Consider the following 14,178-nt stretch of genomic DNA (forward strand, 5'->3'; position numbering starts at 1 on the left):
TTTCCTCTTTCCCTCCCTCCTTACTTCTATACTTCTGGCCTTCCCTCCCCACTTTTAAAACTCAAACAAGTTTTCTCCCATTGAGTGAAGTTGGCATTTCTTCTCAGGCACCTGATCCCATGAGCCGAATCCTGGGCATGACCACAATCCCAGAGCCTGGGATTCTTAGTCTCAGCCTCACGATTAATTTTCTCTTGGGCAAGCCATCTAACCTCTGTCCTCTCAGCTTCTTCATCTCCAGAGTGAAGATACCATTACATATTACCTTTTAAGATGGTTGTGAAGTGCTTTTTAAACAAAAGCAGAAAATGCTTTACAAATCTGAGGAGGTGTTCAAGTTTCAAGGTGGAGGTGGGAAATGGAAAAAGCCCTCTCGAGAACTCTGGTCCACCCAAATTACCCAGCTACTATCACTGCAGCTTGGATTCATATTTCATTCAAGATTTAACATCTAATTCCATGTGGTTATATAAAGTTGCAGAATGCTTTTACCTGGGAGAATGTGCTGGAATTTATTTCTCTAGACTGTGACCTGTAGGGGTAATATAAGCATTGGTTCTGATGTGGCAGCGCAATAGGAAACCTTCTGACCTTCTCACCCAGGACTTTCTCAACTACTTTTCACAGATAGCATTTTCAGGCTTCCATTTCTTATTGCTCCTGTAAATGCTAAACATCAAATTTTGAATTGCTTTCAGAGTTTTTATTGCAAAAATATAAAATGATGTTGCCTTAGTTTGCCTTAGTTGCCTTAGTTCTATAAGGAATCCTGAATTAATTTCCTGAACTTTTCTTTTTAAAATGTGAACACCATCTTTTTTTTCTATTTCTCTTCTTAGATGTTTGTCTTAATTCCTCATCATTTTCTTTGCTATTGATTCTAGTGCTCAACAAGCTTTCAAACCTTGGCATTGATTTGTGCACTGGCTAGTGAGAGGCAGGCTGCAAAGAGTTTTGATATTTGGGAAGAAAATGCTGCATTGTGTTAATCGGCCTAGAGAAAGAGGGACTGATGGATTTGGGATAGGCTAACCTTTATGGAGCACTTACTATGTTTGGGCACTATGCCAAGTGTTTACATACACTCTCTCATTTAATGCCAGTATTACCAGTAGAGCATAGGTTCTGTTATTGACTTGGTTATACAAATAAGGAATGTGATATTTATAAGATTAAGCAATGGGCCGGGCGTGGTGGCTCACGCCTGTAATCCTAGCACTCTGGGAGGCCGAGGTGGGCTGATTGTTTGAGCTCAGGAGTTCGAGACCAGCCTGAGCAAGAGCGAGACCCCGTCTCTACTAAAAATAGAAAGAAATTATATGGACAGCTAAAAATATGTATAGAAAAATTAGCCGGGCATGGTGGCGCATGCCTGTAGTCCCAGCTACTTGGGAGGCTGAGGCAGGAGGATCGCTTGAGCCCAGGAGTTTGAGGTTGCTGTGAGTTAGGCAGATGCCATGGCACTCTAGCCTGGGCAACAGAGTGAGACTCTGTCTCAAAAAAAAAAAAAAATTAAGCAATGTATCAAAAATGAGTAGACTAATAAGGGTGGAACCAGGACTAGAAGGTAGATCAATCTGTTACCAGGATCATACTCTTACTAAGCCAAAGCCTATATGGAGGAAGTACTTAGGTATCTGAGTGGTTTGGGAAATGCATCCATGTTTGACCACAAGGTTAGGTTTGAATATTCCTTACTCTCAAGTTCTTGGTAATTTCCCATTGAATTGTTCTTTCTTTTATATGATTCTTCCATTTCTACACTCCAGAGATTTTAAACTTATAAAAACTGTTTTCAAATTCAGCATCAATACTGTGAAACTATTCCTTACCTTCAGCACAATTCTCTATCTTTGCGCTTCCTCTTGACCTTGTACAGGGTGTGCTGCTAGGATCTCGAAGGCACTACGTGATCTGCACACTTCACTCCTCAGGGCCTTTGCACTTGACGTGCACCCTTTGCCTGGAACATTCTTTTGTTCAATAATTGCATGTCTCACTCTTTCTCTCCTGTAGGTCTTTTCTTAAATGTTCCCTTCTCACTGATCACCTTTCCATGTCACCCTATTTAATTGCAATCTTCTCCATTGACACACTTCCCATAACCCTGCTCTGCTTTATCTTTCTTCATATCACTTGTCATCCTCTAACATACCATGTCACACATTTATTTTGTTTACTCTGTATTGTCTCCCACTAGAAAACAAGCTCAGAAGTTGAAATACTTTTATCTGTTCTGTTTCTATTGGAGCCCTGGTTCTCAGAATAATCCCTCGTGCAGACAGGGTGCTGTTTATTATTATTGAATGATTAAAAAAAAGGACTGTCTGCCTTTATTCAGCTTTAACATTGTTGTCATTGTAGGCTAGATGATCCTTTGTTGTGGGGCTGTCCTGTGCATTGTAGGGTGTTTAGCAGCATCCCTGGTCTCTACTCATGAGTAGACTCACCAGTAGTAGTTGTGACACCCAGTTGTGACAACTAAAAACGTCTGTAGACATTGCTGAATGTCTCCTGGGAAGCATTGCCCTCAGTGAGAACACTGTATTAGACTCTAGAGATTCTGGAGAACAGAGATCCTATATTACTAGGGTGTATAATGTCTAGCACAGAGTAGACGCTTGATACATTTTTAAGCTGGATTGATCTGGCTTCATTATATGTTTATCTCAAATATTATGATATAGTTAGCTTATACACAAGACTTCTCAAAATTTTTATTTTATCTTATATAATGAATTTACTCTTTTCAACAAATGTGGGTTCAGTATTACTGTAGCTCAAGATGATGTGGAGGAATGCAAAGTTGTAGAAAACATGACCCTGGTCCCTCAGAATCTCACAATCTGGTTAGAGAAACATATATACTCACCAAAAATAAAATGAAAAAGATTGCATTTCTCCCCCTGCAGTCTGTGCCTCTCCCTTTTAGTTCATCTTCTGTAGCTGAGATATTTCTCTGTAAAGGCCTAGATAGTAAATATTTCAACTTTGGAGTTCATGTTGTCTCTGTTGCAACTATATCTATGGAGAATAGCACCTGTAGACATTTTCTTATCATGTCAGTCTTTCTAGAACTAAGACCAACATCTCAATCTGAAGATTTCAGGATTAATCTAAAAGTGACCCCATGCCCCCATCCTATCACATAATGTTATGGGCTAGAAGGACAGGGGTGATTACCAAAAATGTATGGAACTAATGATTTTTAAACTGCAGATTTAGTAGTTTGTGAAAACAAGTGATTGGATTGTAGCTGCATTTTATAAATGATAGAATAGAATGGGAAATATCAGAATGCCTTATACATGCTGAGAGTAAATTTTATGTTTCTGGTTGTTTATATGTTTATATAAGGGTCTCTGATAAAAAGCTTATTTCTTACTATTTTATTGTTGTAGAACAAGTTGACAACACAGTCTTAAACCAACTAACTCAAATAATAGAAGAGAAGAAAAGTCTGTATGCAGATGTCCAGGCAGTAAATTATTGTGCCTTAAGGAAGGTAACTAACAAATGCTCGAGGTAGGGGGAGATGGGGAGGTGAAGGGGGTGGTTCACAGATCCTAAAATGCCCCTTCTTCCCTGCATAGTTTACCACACTCTCTTTTAATATTCAGCTTCTCACCTTGGTATGAGTTATAAACACCTGTTCATTTTCTTCTTCGATTCAGTACCTTTCCTCAGGACAAAACCTTGACCTGAAATGTCCCTTGTCCTGTGCTTCTCCACCTGGCAAAAGCCCATTCATTCTATTCCAGCTCTATTGTGAAGCTTTGCCCCAGTCCACCCGACACAGTTAATCACCTTCTCTGTGTTCTCGCATTGCTTTGTTTGTGCTGTTGCAGAAGCATTTATCAGATTTTATTATGCTTGGTTTTATACATGCCACTCTCTGCTACTCGACTATGAGCTTCTGGAGGATGGGGACAATTTTATGACTAGTTGTAGACTTCTCAGCAACCAGCACATTACTGCATATGGTAGGTAGCAGAGCCCTAAATGGAAACAGCTCAGTGATGTGATTAAGATACTGAGCTCGAAACCCAGGATGCCACTGAGTATCAGCACAACCTTCAATAACTTACTTCTCTAAGCCAGCTTTCTCATCCAGCGATGAGTAAAATATGACTAGCGCACAGCATTGCTGTATGGACGAAATGGAATTATGATGGTAAGACCCTTACAGTGCCTGGCATTTAATAAGTTTTCAACAAACAGAATTTACTATGAGTATTGCTGTTGTTATTGTCATCATTACTATTAGAAAGGAGAGTGGAAAAGGCTATAGGAACTGCTGATAAGAACATATGCAGTAAGTGATAGTGTTGAAAGTGATTTTTGAAGTAAATAATTAAATAGTAAATTATGGCATGTACTGTGTGCTGGAGACCAGAATGATGACATGAAAAGTAAGAATTACAGACATCTGGATGTTTGGTATCATATTTAAACTAGCCATCTGATTGATTTTTACTTTTATCTTTTCCCTATGTTTTAAACTGTTTTGTGGGAGAATTTGAGAAAGAGAAAATGCAAAAAAAAAAAATAAAAACAAAAACAAAAAAAGTGATTACAATAACAGAGTTTGCTCCTGGAAACACTCAATAAACTTAATTTTGTAAAGTTGGAGCAGAGTTTCTCAGCCTCACCACTGCTGACATTTTGAGCTAGGTAATACTTTGTTGTCTAGGACAGTCCTGTGTATTGCACGAGGTTTGGCAATATTCCCGGTTTCTACCCATCAAGTGATAGTAGTACACTGTCCCTCCTCCCACCTTGTGATCGCCAAACATATTTGAGGGGGCATTTGATAAATATCATGCTCTGAACAAGGTGGGGAACAAACCAAAAAGCAAACCTGGAGGTGATGATACCACCTTAATTATTGACAGAGCTGGGCTGGGAACACGACTTTAAGTCTGTAAACCAAGCTGGCTTGCTAAATAATGAACACAGAATATGGCTAATTTACCCACTGAGTCCCAGACAGGGAAGTGTCAAGGAAGTAAGGAAAACTGTGACATAGTCTGAAGAAGGAGGGAGGACCTGATGCTTTGCTGAACATAACCAGATTTTAATGATTTTCTCCCTGTTTTGGATTTTAGGTGCACATAATTGAATTAATTGTAATCCTTGGATCATGATACCTTATAACCATTGTTGATAGTGGGAAGCTTTTTTATTTAAATAAATTGATAGTTATTTTAATAATGTTATTCACACCTAGTAAATACTACCCAGAATAAAGCTAGAAATGCAGCAATTGTCTACTTCTAATCATATGGTGCTTCCTAGCCCATCCTCCTGCTTCTCCTACCTGAGAAACATCATCCTGAGATATATATCTTTCCCAAATTTACCAATAAAATAAATCCCTCTACCTCCCTAAGGAGGAATGAGTAAAGTTGGCAGTGAGAGGTCAGAAATTAGCTTAAGAAAAATGCTTCCTCAAGGAAACTAGGAGGGAGGAAAAGGTTTCCTTCTAACAGATGGGTTTTGAAATTTGTATGTTTACTTATTTTGTAAGGATTTCGGGGTGTCCCTAGGAACTAAATATATGCCAACAAACTTTAAGAGGATCATGAGAAGTGTTTAGAATGTAAAGGGCTATTACTTTTTATTAGTGTAAAACTGTTTTTTTCAAATTGAGCACATAGTGATGATACTGGGCATCTATAAACCTGGCAGCTGCAAACCCACCTTCCCATTTTGTTTCCCTTAACGTCCAAATTTTATTTCACATGCTGAGAATTTTTTAATATAAAAAGTACTCTTTCTGTGGATTAAATCTTCCTTGGCTTTGAGTTTTGTGATTTTATTTTCTTGCACAATGGAGTTTTTTTTTTCTTTAAAATAGAAGCATATCATTTTAGATTTGATCCAATCCAACACCTCCTCCATGGCAATAAGTTAATAAAAATGGCACTATAATGACAGGTTCAGGTTTGTTATGTTACTGTATATCTGCAACCTATTTATGCCATGCTTCAGAATCTGGATAGTGGTTGACAAAGGAGCAACATATGTCACATACCCATGGTGCCTGAGTTTCTCTCAGTTTGCGAAGGAGCTATGCTTCCAAGTTCCATTGCAAACCACATGATACTATGGAAGTCATTAAGTCAAGGAAGGAGTGACAAAGAGTCTTCACTAAAGAACAAGCTCCATAGCACAGGGACCTTTGCTTTCCTACTCACTACTGCATCTTCAGAATCTTGAATGGAAACCGGATCATCATAATAATATTGTTAACTGGAAAAGCAGAGTCCTGGTGATAACACCACACACATCTAGTTCTTGAGCACACTCCATTTGTTGTGCTTTGTGTTGGGTGGTTTATGTTGGTAGTTGAATTTAGCTCTCACAGCATGGGTGTTATTATCATTACTGGTTTACTCTTGAGAAAACTGAGGCACAGAGTGGTAGGATGATTTGCTGTAAATACAGAGCCAGAATTTGGACCATATAATTTCTATCAGTCCCTCTCTTCATGAACTAGAAAGAGAACGTAGTGTTGACCCTGCTGTTTGTTTTGGTTCTACCATCAACTAATTAATATTGTGCAAATTACAGGTCTTCTGTCTATGAGTCCTTTTCTTTGAAGTGCAAGGTTCATGGTTGATCAAGAAGAGCCTATCTGATATAAATAATCCATCCACAGTCTTTTGAATAAGATATATCAATGTATTTTTATATTTTATGAGATATTTAAAAAAAGTTGAAATGATCTTAATTTCTCCAAAGTAGTTTACATTTTAGATGACACATCTCTTTATTGCCGTTCGTGATTTTTGAAATTACTTTGTCATATCATCTAAGGTGTAAATAGGCAATGAATTTCTTGGTTATTCCAGTTGAAATTTATTTAAAATAATATATGCCTACATTGGGAGAAATGTGACCAGTCTCAGACAAAAATAGAGATTAGATCATAGGTACATGAACTTGAACAGCTCCCTATCTTCACTTTTTAATGCAACATGTGAAATTTGTGCATATTTTTTTCCTTTTAATTTTTAGCCAATTCCCTTAGCCCTCATGAAATTATTCAAAAATAAATAAATAAACCTGCCCTTGTGAATACCTGATCAAAGATAAACCTGAGCTGTAACAAATAAGAAAGAGGTAAGAATTTTAAAGGCAAAGATGTCCTTACTTGATTCTTGTCTCTGCCACTTACTAGCTATGCAGGCTTAGACAGGGCACTTGATGGCTGAGCCTCAGTTTCATCATTTTTGTAATGGAAACAGTAATACGTATCAGATACTTTCATGATAAGGGCTAATACCACCGTTATTAGAAACTAAATCCAGCATAAATAAAAAGGGATGCCTTAAACCCATCTTGGTGAAACTGAACACCTTGCATGGTGGGTTCATTTATTTTATTACTATTATTTTTTTATTTCAGAATCTTATAGGGGTACAAATGCTTTGGTTACATAAATTGCCTTTGCACCACCTGAGTCACAGCTACAAGCGTGCCGATCCCACAGACAGTGTGCACCACACCCCTTAGGTGTGAATTTACCCATCCCCTCCTTCATGCTCCCATCTGGCCAACACGTGATGAATGTTACTTCCATATGTACACATAAGTGTTGGTCTATTAGTACCAATTTAATGGTGAGTACATGTGGGGTTTGTTTTTCCTGTTCTGTGATACTTCACTTAGAATAATGGGCTCCACCTCCATCCAGAATAATACGAAAGGTAGTTCACCATTTTTTATGGCTGAGTAGTACTCCATGTTATACATATACCATATTTTATTAATCCACTCATGTATTGATGGGCACTGGGGTTGTTTCCACATCTTTGCAATTGTGAATTGTGCTGCTATAAACATTCAAATACAGATGTCTTTTTTATAGAATGTCTTTTTTTTCTTTTGGGTAAATACCTGTGGTGGGATTGCTGGATCAAATGGTAGTTCTACTCCTAGCTCTTTGAGGTATCTCCTTACTACTTTCTATAGAGGTTGTACTAGTTTGCAGTCCCACCAGCAGTATATGAGTGTTCCTATCTCTCCGCATCCACACCAGCATTTGTTGTTCTGGCACTTTGGGTTTATATTGTCTGGGTATTATACAATGTGTTCCTGGTCCATGCTTCATAGTTATAATGATACTGGCATAAATTAATTTTATGTAACAGGACACATGTAGCACTAACTATGTGCCAAACACCATTTTAAGTTCTTTACATATGTTAACTCATTTCATCCTCATCATACTCTATTTATTATGACATCTGCACATTCTTAGGACATTAAAAACATCTCATGCTCTCTTCATAAAACCTTCTACTGTATCATTATTTCTACTTAAGGATTGAGTAAATCCAGCATGCATACCTACTATGAAATAGCATCAAGTCTCCTAATCAGGTCTGCAGGATTTAGATGAAGTCCTGTTTCAAATGTGCACTAAAGAAACCCAAGCTAAGCCTCCTGTTTCCAAGCCCCTGCCTTCTTTTGGTGGTACTTGAAACTTTTGGTTGCCAGCTTTGCATCTGTTATTTTTAGCTTGCAAAAACACTTCAGTGTTCTGTTATTATCATTGCAGAGCTAAACTTTAAATATCTTATTTGAAATGTCAGTCACTAGAGTCCACAAAGTGGGATTTTGGGGACAAGACATTTCACATATATTTGTATGCATATATTTTATATATTTTGGTTTTTGTGATGAACATACCAAAGCAGATATTGTCTAAATCTTTTTTTATAGGCTAAGTGTACTAAGATGCTAGAAATAGGAAATGGTATTTAAATTCCAGGGTGCACACTGTTCTCTGGCAGAAGCAAAGGAACTCAAATTAATTGCTGAAGCTAAAGAATGTTAAATCATCCAAGGGATTTTAAATGATGTGGAAAACAACAATATGTGAGAAGTTTCATCTTGTTCTGGTGTTAAACTATCTAAATACAACATGGGGCTTTTTAAAATTAGATTTATATTAATTATGTGATGTTGGCAAAATACAGCAATGACATTTTTCCAGGGTCGCATTTTCTAACTACAATTAAAATTTAAAACATTTGCTCATCTAGCTCTCATGTGAATAAAATAAACTCAGGGTTAACAGTTGCAATCATCTTATTTAATCAGAAATTTTGCAGGCTTAGTATACTAAGTTATTGGTTATCTAGCAAGGTTTGATAATAAATTATTCTGGATGGAAGTGTCACAGAATTTTTAGAGCAAGAGTTTTTCTATCAGAACAACCTGAAAGATGTAGATTAATTCATTCAGCACGTATTTTTTGAGCATCTATTACGTGACCAGTTATGGAGGCTAGGATACAGTGATGAGTAAAAAAAAATATCCTATTATTACTATGCATCTTATAGTCAATGGATGAGGCAGGAGATGGCAATCAATTACATGAAAATTTACAATTGTATTAATATTTAATACTGCAATGAAGAGGTGTGTGGAGCTATGCTAGTCAAGTGTGTATAAGGGGAACTAACCTAGTCTGGGATGCTAGCAGGATAGCACTGGGAAGAGTTAAGATAACTTTGTAATGCTTATCAAAAAACTTAAAGTCTGCAGCCTTTCAACCAGGATTTCCACATTGAGGCATTTTCCCTAAAGGAATAATTTGACATGTGTTAAGGATTTTTGCTATAAGAAAAAGGCATTGTTTTTATTACCAAGATATTGGAAACGGCTTATGTATTCAAAAGCAAGAGGTTAGTCAAATCTATTATGTTATCAAAAGTTACATCAATTACCAAAGCCTTTTTTTTTAAAAGTAGATTTTTATTGCCATAAAAGATGTTTTACTGAAAAAGAGTAGGTTACATACTAGTGAGCATTGAAAAAACCTTTGCCTTTACTGTGACCCTACATTTTCTAGTTACTCAGTTTATCCTATTGGATTTTAAATATATCAGTATTAGCAACAATAATAACTCTTATTACTAGCTACTGTTTAGCATATGCCAGACTTATGCTGAACACTTCACATTCATTATTTGAATTGATTTCATATAAATCAGTGAAGTAGATATTATTAATTTCTTTTTGTGTATGGAAATTTAAAAATATATCAACACAGACATGTATTCTGTATGCAACAAAGAATTGTTTGAATGCTCATTCTGTTTACAATGAATTCCTTTATTGCATTTTATCTAAGAGAAATCCATCTTTCTTTTGCAACAGCATTCTGTGAAGAGGGCTGCAGATATGGTGGAACTTGTGTGGCTCCTAACAAATGCGTCTGTCCAGCTGGATTCACAGGAAGCCACTGTGAGAAAGGTAATCTAGCCTGGTTTGGGGGGAATAGGGAGAAAGATGGGTGGAAGAATTGATTCAGAAAGAATGGAAGCTCTTTCTGTAACAATATAGCATTGTGGGTTGACTTGATACATAGTTTTTGATGTTGATGCGACTCTCACAAAGTGGGTACCTTTCAATAACTGCACAATAGGCTTTCTCTCTCTGACAACAGAGCTTCATTTGCCTTCACTCCAAAGTGTCTAATTTAGCAAGGTCAAGTCTTTTCTCTGCTATAGTTTGCAGTGCGTGTTTTTAGTGCTAATTAGAGATAAAGCTTGATGAACTGGCCTGCCCCACTTATCATCTATTGGGTAGCATCACACGCAGCTATTGGAATTATAACAGTCTGCTGTGTCAATGGAATCTAAATTAGCAGCACATGCTCCTTGTGTAAAAGCTCATTAAATAACTCCAGCAGCAGGTTTATTGGTGTGCTTGGGATTTTATTCTAATATTGGTTTATTAGGAACATTATCATTCATAGACCAGATAATATAAACCAATTAGTATAAGATTCCATTATGTGCACCTTTCCATTTGCAATAAATGTTTGTTTACACTTGGAACTATCTAGCTCTATTATTGATTACAGAAGTCCTCCTGTCTGTGTACAGATGAAATTTAATGTTCAATGCCAATATATGTGTCATTTCAAGCAAGCGGTTTATGCCATGTAAAAGTGAATATTTCAGTTTATTTTCTCATGTGTTTTATTAGGCTAAGATCACTGCATTGTGTTTTCCCAAGTCTGGAATTCACACACTTTCTTCTTCTCAGATCGTAGCATAGAAAAATAGAAATAGGATGTTGTCATTATCCCTATTATTAGATGCGGGGGAGGTATCTCCATCTGATGCTAAAGATAAAAAGCGAAGGTCTGGAGTTTTTTCCTACATGTTTAAAATCTGCATTTAGAAAATATATTTTTAAAAAAGAGCTCATTTATTATATCCCACCCTGACCAATGTATTGCATTGCACTGCATATTTATAAGGCAGCCTAATCTTTTTAAAAACATGTCAAAAGTTAACTACCTAAATTATTCAACAAGGAAATCAATAAGCTATTTTTATCATTGTTTCCATATTTTGTGATGTTACCAACAAATCAAATCACATGTTAGATAATAATTAATTGGTTTATTCTTTAAAAAGACAAGTCAAAGAGCCAGGTACTGCCTCTGAGCAGCATGAATTACCACACGGAGCTGAAGAATTCTTGCCCAAAGCAAACAAACTTAGTGATAACTTAGCACACATACCCTTATTGCAATACATTTTATGTTAAGTAGGTTTTCTAAAATGGAAAATCTATATAGCCAAAGGATTCTCATTACTTCCTCTAGTACTGCTGTATTTCCCTAAAATGAATATACAAGAATTAATGGGAACAGAATGGTGATGACAATAATGTCAATGATGATGGAAACTACTACTAATTACATGCCATTTATTATGTACTAATTATGTGTCAGGCTTTTTAAATGAACATTTTAATATTAAGAACAAAGGAGATAGATATTATTAATATTATTACTCCCAATGTATAGATGGCAAACAAAAGCTTAGCTACGGCAAGTAACTTCTGCAATTACTAGAACTGAAAATAAAACTCAACTTGCATATCACAAAGACTGTGCTAAGAAACCTTGCATGGGTTTTTCAAGGATAATACAAGGACTTCTTGTTAAAATACAAATTCCTGGGCCACCTCCCCAGAGTAAGTGAATTAGAATATCAGGGGGTGGGCTCACAAATCTGCATTTTCACCAAGCAGCACAGGATATTTAACCATAGTATCTACTGTAAACTTCTTCTTCTTCTTCTTCTTTTTTACGTTATAAATAATTGGGGAAAAACATTACTTTAGATGAAGGCCTGTGGTCAGTGGCAGCCCAGGAAAAATTGATTATGGTTTCTTATGCCTTGTTGATTTGTCCTTTGTCCTTTTCTTTGCTTAATAAGTGAGTGAATGAACAAGTACTGACACTCTGGTCCATAATGTGGAGCAGGAAAAATATAGAAAAGAAACAAATCAAAACCAGAGGCAAAAGGAAAACAGGCAGGCCATGGGTTGCTATATAAATAATAAAGTTGCGATTGAGAATTTCATATTCTTGAAGTCTTACACAATCATTCCAAGGAAAATGCAATCAAATAAAACAAGATTTCTCTGTAGCAAAGTCATGCTATTTAATCTTTGTCAATATTCTAATTGTATGAGGTTTTTCATGGAAAGAATAAAGCAAATATTTCTCAATCAATTGTATGTGAGGGATCTAGGTTAATTGTAGGATAAACACCCAAAATCTGTGCCATATCTTGTCTGAATTATTTTGTCATGTTGATCATTAGCAATAAACATTAAGTCAGTCTATTTGCCGTTAAATAGTGGTACTAGATGCCTTGAGACTCAAAGTGCCAAAGGAAAAATGCAAATACATTGTAAATGTCTTGTGGCATGATTATACTAAATCTTTGATTTGATTTGTTTTTATTTCAGAACTAACTAAATGGTCCCATTTGAGCTATAGGGAATGCACTTATATTTAGTCTTAAACATGTTCCCTTGGCCCTCCTTGTTACTGGTTTTATTCATTGCTTATGATATTCAGCCTTTCAAAATTCAAGTACACTTAGTTAAAATTGAAATCATTTGCTAAAGTAAACTCCTACCTGGAATATAATGACATTAACAATCACACTCCTGTTTGTATTTAACACAAAGATGAACAACTCTGTATTTACTTTCCATTGATGAGATTTTAGTAAACTCTAACCTTTTGTAACTCCACTCAAGATGAGCAAACATTTTACCTCCTTTGGTTTCGGACAACATGTTATCTTAAGTTCTTATCTTCCCCTTTGAGTGTTCCTTCTCTGTGTGCTTAGCTTTGATTTGGTTTTACAATTAACATGGACATGTGTAAAGAGAGAGCTGACTGAAGAATCAGTAAGAAGAGTAGTTTCATCAGGCAGGTGGGAGGGGGGAGGAGGGGATGGGCATATTCATACCTAATGAGTGCAGTGTGCACCATCTGGGGGATGGACACACTTGAAGCTCTGACTCGGGTGGGGCAAAGGCAATATATGTAACCTAAACATTTGTACCCCTGTAATATGCTGAAATTAAAAAAAAGTTTTGAGGTGGAAAAAAAGAAGAGTAGTTTCGCTACTCTTAAGATATTAATAAAAGGGCTGCTGGTGAAAACTCCTTTCTGAACCTTGGTAAGAGTTAAAAGGCAAGGATGCCACATTGCCGTAATGTAGCCAACCACAAAACAAAATGAACAACATAAAGTCCTCCTAGAGACTCTTCACTTTTAAAATTAAAGAGCTACACTATATCCAGAAATATGTTACCTACCATAAAGCAGCAGAACATCATCTTCTAAGAAGAGAGATTAAGTTTTCTACTTAATATTTCTGCTTGCAAATTTGCAAGCAGCACAAGTATGGATTAAATATTAGATATGGGGCTAGGTCTAGATTAGGGTTTCTTAATCTGGACACTGTTGACATTTTAGACCAGATAATGCTTTGTTGTAGAGGGCTATTTTGTGTATTATAGGATATTTAGTAGCACCATTGGACTTTATCCACTAAATGCTATTAGCACCTCTACCCCCAGTTGTGACAATCAAAAATGTCGACATATCTGTCATCTTAAGCATTTGTCATTTTCTTTGTAGTGAGAACATTCAGAATTAAATAAAACTTAAAAAAAAAAAATCCCTACTAAAGTTAAAAAAAAAAAAAGAAATCTCCTGACATTGCCAAATATCCCCTGCAAGGCAAAATCTCATCCCATTGAGAACTCCTGGCCTGCATGTAACATTTTTAAAAGTCTTTTTTAAAAGGATATAATTTTTTTAGGTAGACATGT

General features: G+C 36.3%; 1 protein-coding gene across 3 annotated transcripts in view; it reads left to right on the forward strand.

Moving 5' to 3' along the window:
* NELL1 (neural EGFL like 1) overlaps nucleotides 1-14,178 on the forward strand; it is a 714,969-nt gene that overhangs the window by 551,148 nt on the left and 149,643 nt on the right. For all 3 annotated transcript variants that reach the window (XM_045557684.1, XM_045557686.1, XM_045557685.1), the window contains one exon: nucleotides 10,177-10,272. In XM_045557684.1, the coding sequence (XP_045413640.1) occupies nucleotides 10,177-10,272 (96 nt within the window). The remainder of the gene's footprint in view (nucleotides 1-10,176; nucleotides 10,273-14,178) is intronic.

This window comes from Lemur catta, chromosome 7 (genome assembly GCF_020740605.2).
Source record: "Lemur catta isolate mLemCat1 chromosome 7, mLemCat1.pri, whole genome shotgun sequence".
Classification (NCBI taxonomy): Eukaryota; Metazoa; Chordata; class Mammalia; order Primates; family Lemuridae; genus Lemur; species Lemur catta.